The sequence below is a fragment of the Carassius auratus genome, chromosome 16 (assembly GCF_003368295.1).
Source record: "Carassius auratus strain Wakin chromosome 16, ASM336829v1, whole genome shotgun sequence".
NCBI classification, from domain to species: Eukaryota; Metazoa; Chordata; class Actinopteri; order Cypriniformes; family Cyprinidae; genus Carassius; species Carassius auratus.
Window position 1 is genome coordinate 2,299,627 of NC_039258.1, and position 6,000 is coordinate 2,305,626.

The 6,000-nt window shown below is 35.8% G+C and overlaps 1 protein-coding gene across 1 annotated transcript in view; it reads left to right on the top strand.

The window, feature by feature from the left end:
• Positions 1 to 6,000, top strand: part of ntrk1 (neurotrophic tyrosine kinase, receptor, type 1) — a 29,099-nt gene extending 23,099 nt beyond the window's left edge. Inside the window, exons 15-17 of the mRNA XM_026283292.1 lie at positions 641 to 881; positions 962 to 1,120; positions 2,955 to 6,000. Of these exons, the coding sequence (XP_026139077.1) occupies positions 641 to 881; positions 962 to 1,120; positions 2,955 to 3,140 (586 nt within the window). The 3' untranslated portion in view covers positions 3,141 to 6,000. The remainder of the gene's footprint in view (positions 1 to 640; positions 882 to 961; positions 1,121 to 2,954) is intronic.

Sequence of the window (6,000 nt, forward strand, 5' to 3'; positions counted from 1 at the left end):
GAATGGTTCTTTACTGGCATCAATGCTTCCATGATGATCATTTAACATTCATGGAAACTTTACATTGCACAAAAAGGTTCTTTATAGTGGAAAATGGCTAATTAGATTATTAATATGTATTCAAACTAAGAAAAAAGTGTTCTTTTAAGAACTGTTAGTTCACCCAAATATGAAAATTCTGTCATTAAATAATCTGAGAGTTTTCAGACCCTGCATAGACAGCAACAGAACTACCATGTTCAAGGCCCAGCTAGTAAAGACATCACTGAAATAGTTCATGTGACATTAGTCCTTATCTTTCTGGGCCTTGAACATGGCTGTGCAGGGTCAGAAAGCGCTCGGATTTCATCAGAAATATTTTAATTTGTGTTCTGAAGATGAACGAAGGTCTTACAGGTTTGGAACGACATGAGGGGGAGTAATTAATTACAGAATTGTCCATTTTAGATGAACTATCCCTCTAAAGATTATTCCGTTTTATTCCGAAATTGTTATTCAATGGCATCATTGCCAAAACCTCTTTCTGAACCCTTTGTAAAGTATAACATGCTTTGAATGTATAATAAATATTCTGAACACAGCCAAAATCTTTTTTTTTTTTCAGGTTAATGTTTATATAATGTGTGTGGTTTTTGAACAGGGCTCACGGTCCAGATGCTCGTATCCTGGATGAGATGAAGGTTCCTCTGATGGGTCAGTTGACTCTTCCTCAGATGCTCCACATCGCAGCACAGATCGCCTCGGGCATGGTGTACCTCGCTTCCCTTCATTTCGTCCACAGAGACCTGGCCACCAGGAACTGTCTGGTCGGAGAGGGGCTGGTGGTGAAGATCGGGGACTTTGGGATGTCGAGAGACATTTACAGCACTGATTACTACAGGGTAAAACACATTTCGGCTTAGGATTGTCACATATGTCTCAGAGATGTTTGGTTGTAATCGGTTTCCGTTCACATCCTCAGGTCGGTGGGAGGACGATGCTGCCCATTCGCTGGATGCCGCCAGAAAGCATCATGTACAGGAAGTTCACCACGGAGAGTGATATCTGGAGCTTTGGAGTGGTTCTTTGGGAAATCTTCACCTACGGCAAACAACCCTGGTATCAGCTATCCAACAGTGAGGTAAATACCACATTTAATATTCAAAAGTATGTGTGGCTGCAATCATACCTATTCATATTCTCATTCGCTGTCAGTTTTGAAAACAATACAACCACAAAACAGCTTTTAAAGGAACAGTACATTTAAAAAATGATAGTGCTTGTCATTTACTCACTCTCAAGTCATTCCTGTATTTGGATGTGAAAAAAAATTATTGTTGATTGATCCTATTAATGAATTTTGTAGTATTTTTTTTTCAGCAACGATGCATTAAATTGATCAGTAAAGTGACAGTAAAAATATTAAAATGTAAAAAATATATATTTTAAAATATATTTACATAGAAAGAAATATATAGATCAAGTGAATACAGCCTTTGTGAGCACAAGATACTTCTTTCAACAACATTGAAAAAAATCCCCAAACTTCTGAATGACACAAAAACAAAACTCTGATAATAGTATCTTTATCTAAATCTTTGTCAAATGAACAGTCGGTAATTAGTAACAGATAAAAACCATTACACGGTAGAAGTTGTTCACTTTGATTTGGACATGATTTATGATTATTTTTGACCAATTCATAGGATTTGTCATTTGTTCAGGAAGGAGGCCACGATGTTCTACTATGAGATATTTATGATGCTTTTGTGCTATTTTGTCCCTATTTCAACTTTTCCAAAAACCGGAGAAAAACAGGTTTAGAACAACAAGAAAGCGAGTAAATTGATTTTCATTTGACAGTAAACGAATGCTGTAATGTTTACCTCCAATGACAGAAGTGATTTAGACTGTCTGATGGCATCAGCGCTGGTCAGTGAGTTAACACAAACAGACAGAGCTATTCCCAACCTTCATCGTGCATGATATGAACATCCAATTTGGACTGGATCAGACCGTGCTCTTAAGCACTTATGACCGAGAAGATCGATAGATTTTTTCGGTTCCAGAGTGATCCAGACCTCTCAGATTAGGCACCAAAAAGTGGACTCTGGTGTGACCACAACTGCACTATTACACTGGAGAGGCCTCTCTTCTTTCATCAGAGAGGTAGATCACTTTCCCGCCGACTCGATTTTAATCCGATTAAACCTCATCTTCGCCTTGGGCCGACGTTGTTTAACCTTGTTAACCTAATCCTTCTCGAGCCATGATGGACACAGCTAATTATCTAGAGCATAAATTGTATGTGACGAAGACGGATCGTTCGTGACTTTCCATCTGCGAGGAGAGAGGGTACCAGACTTTCAGAGGGGTCAATGTGAATTTTTGTTAATTTATTGTAGTGATTGAAAGCCCATTTCAGTCTCTTCACCTCATTTGATTAAGAGGCAATGCTATAAGGGCTTGAAGTCAGTGCTTTTTAAATAGCCACCAGGAATAGCCTTGGAGAGAAGATGGTGCTCCTTTACAGTCAACTGCGGCCTGTAGAAAAAAAGAGTAAAATAAATCAAATTTTCTTTTTAAATATAAAATATATTTAATGTACTATGAAAATGCACTATGAAGTTTAAAACTTCCTCCATACCAAATAAAAAGGCATTTATTGAAACAAAGTTACACAAACTGCTCTTTCTGAATGTCTTCAACTATCTAAGGTCAGACAGATGAATACTGTACATTATGTTTATGTAAGATGAAGCTGCAGTTTAATTCAAAAGATCATAGAGATGGTGGAAAATGGTAAAAAAAAAAAAAAAAAAACAATTAAAAAAAAAAAAAAAAAAAAAAAAAAAAAACAATGACCAATAAACCATGTTTACTTTTGGGTATAAATTTGTCACCAAAATATGGTTAAGTAGGTAGATTTTTCCACTTGTCTGCCTGTAAATATGAAATATTTACCCTCCGTCCAGGCCATTGAGTGCATCACACAGGGGCGGGAGCTTGAACGTCCACGTACCTGCCCCAAAGAAGTGCATCTCCTCATGCAGGGCTGCTGGCAGAGAGAACCGCAGCAGAGGCTCGTCATTAAAGACATCTACAACCGGCTCGTGGCCCTCGTCAAGAACCCGCCCGTCTATCTGGACATCCTGGAGTAACAGCACCCTGATCGGACCTGTGGGGGAAAGACATACTTCTGGATGCAGGCCGTTTGAGGAGGAAAATCAGTGGTGGGTTTGAGAAGGACACGATCCACAAACTGTCTCAGATGCGCAGTATGAACGTTTTCGGAGTTTGTTGTGTACGTTTTAATCCACTGGAGGTACATTGTGTTTAAAAAAAAAAAAAAAAAAAAAGTAATTAAAAAGTAAGAGAAACGGACTGAGTAAATGGACAGTGGATACTTTGAATATGCATTAGTGGAAATTGCTCATGGATTGTCATGACTCACCCTGAACAGACATTTGATTTTTTCAGACATTTGAGTATACTTATGTCCAGGTCTTGTAATTAAAGCCCATTAAAGGTGAAGTGTGTAATTTTTCTCAATCCAGTCTAATATTCAGACATTGTAGGATGATTTTCTCAAATAATGTAAAAACTGTGGCTCTGTTTGTTTGAGCTACCTGCCCAGCCTGACATAGCAACAGTCTCAACCTATGGCGTGAGTTTGGGGGCGGGACTATCTGTTTGTCTGACCAATGGGGAGAGTGGAAACCTGGGCTCGTATTACAGAATGATCTTGATTCATCATGCTTTTCTATCTGTTTACAGGGTCTCTGCTGAAATTATAGCATTTAAGGAACTTTTACAGACTACCACTCGATCACACTGGAAAAAAAAAAAAATACAAATAAAAAGTTCCAGGGCAAATGTCTTAAGATTCATAAATTTACTTGAGGTGCAAAATGACAAAATAAATCTTGTCTTCCGAGAAGTGTATAAAAATGAGTTTATGATTGAAACAAGAGCAAATATCTATCAGTGGCCTCAGAAAAATAAGCTTATCTAACAATTATCAGATATTGATATAGAATTTTGTTAGACATTGTTAGATAAATATGCTGGTTTTAAGCATAAACATTTGTTCAATATCTCACAAAACCAGACTTCATACCTTCGTTTCGCATCTCAAGTAAATGTGTCTTGATTTAAGGATTTTTAGATATTTTCCTGAAAAAAAAGAATGAATGAATGAATTTATGAATTCAAAACATTCTTCTTCAGGTAAAGTAACATGTTATTACCACTTAGGAATTCAAATCTTAAGGCAAGAATTATAATGGGAAGTTTCTGTAATACAGCTTATTTTAGCATTTGGTTCTCATTTGGTCATATTTATTACATACTTCACCTTTAACCCTCATGTGCCCCCCAAACAAATTATCTTTAAGTTGCTGTGATTTACACATTGTGCCAATCTGACAGCGTTTCTTTTCTGTGTCTTGTGATTATGGATATATTACATCAATCTGTTATGCGTGATTGACACATGCATGTATTGTACATCGCTCTATGTTGAACAACAACGTCCTGTTATGCCTCTGAGTTCTGCCTTATTTTCTATATAAAAAGCATCAACAAGGTCAGCAACAACACAGCGGTGGAGACACATGGGCTGTGTACGGAATAAAGTACTAACCTACTGTATTTACTTGAAACCGTCTAAAGTAGGAACGGAAAACTTTTCCAGCAGTTGTTGTGTCACGTATTTAAGGCAAGACACTACAGGTGAATAAAAGAGTACAACACTAAATAAATCATCATACTTAACCTGTTAATTAATCATATTCACATTGCATTAAGACAAATGCTTTTTATAAAAAGTTTTATGAAATGTTATGCTTTGCTAAACATAAATGTGAACATTGGATAAAGCCAAATTTAAAATTCCTTTAAACATATTTATCCTATTTTATCATTTATTAGAAAATACTGTCAACAGCCAGAAAAAAAAAATGTAATAAACGTTTATCATATTTTTAGGAGTAAAATGTTATATACAGTATGTACTATGTAACATCCTGGCAAATGTTACATGAACAAACCATTCTGTAAAAACCTTCACACACCTGGATGACGCAGGAAAAAAAGTTGGGGAAAAAAGGTGTTGTAATTAAAATCAACAAACATGAATAATTAAATGTAATAAAATAAACACCTAAATGTGCATTTTGGATGTTTTTGAAGCAAAATAGTTCAAAATCTCATAATCGCATGAAAATAACTCTTTTACCTGTAGTGTCTTTCCTTAATTTAAAAAAGTTACTTTTTTAAATCTAATTAAATGCTAAAATTTCAATGAATTCTATAATAATAGCTGCTTTCATTAGCATTTTTTCAGTAATCTCATTGGCTCAGCAGGCACACACAACATGCATGACACCATCTTTGCTCATCGGCTCTCAGTTATGGCCTTATTTTATTCCATAAATGCCATGTGTCTCATCACTATAGACCCACACGCTGTAGTACGCTAGTATGCAATTCCGAACACAGCCAGAAATCCAGCATGACTCTGGTGTAAGGGCAGAGATCAATCAATCAAGTATTCATTTATCACTCAGCATGTTAAGCTGCATTGGTCACTGTTTACCATTTGATTATTTTATTAATGGGCGCACCACTTTTACTTGTTGGTTGCGCCTCTTGTACATAGTCTAGTTACTGTACCAAACTGCATTATTTTCCTTATTGGTTTTATATTTTTATTTCTATTTTTTAAACTGTAATCTTACCTAGTGGTTCAAAGACTAAATATTATTTAGTCTTCTATGCCTCCTGATTTTATTAAACAAACGGTTTACAGCTAGAACAGTAAAGGATGAAATTGAAGATAATAATTTCCTTTCACATTAATTACACAGTAACTGTCATGGAGTGTTGGTATTTGACAGCTAACTTATCTTTTGTTTCACTGTACAAATATATATAACAATTTGGATAGACTTTGTTTTCTATTTTGTTGAGGACAATGTATAATAGCTGTATTAAACTTGATTTTCTTTTCATTGGTAA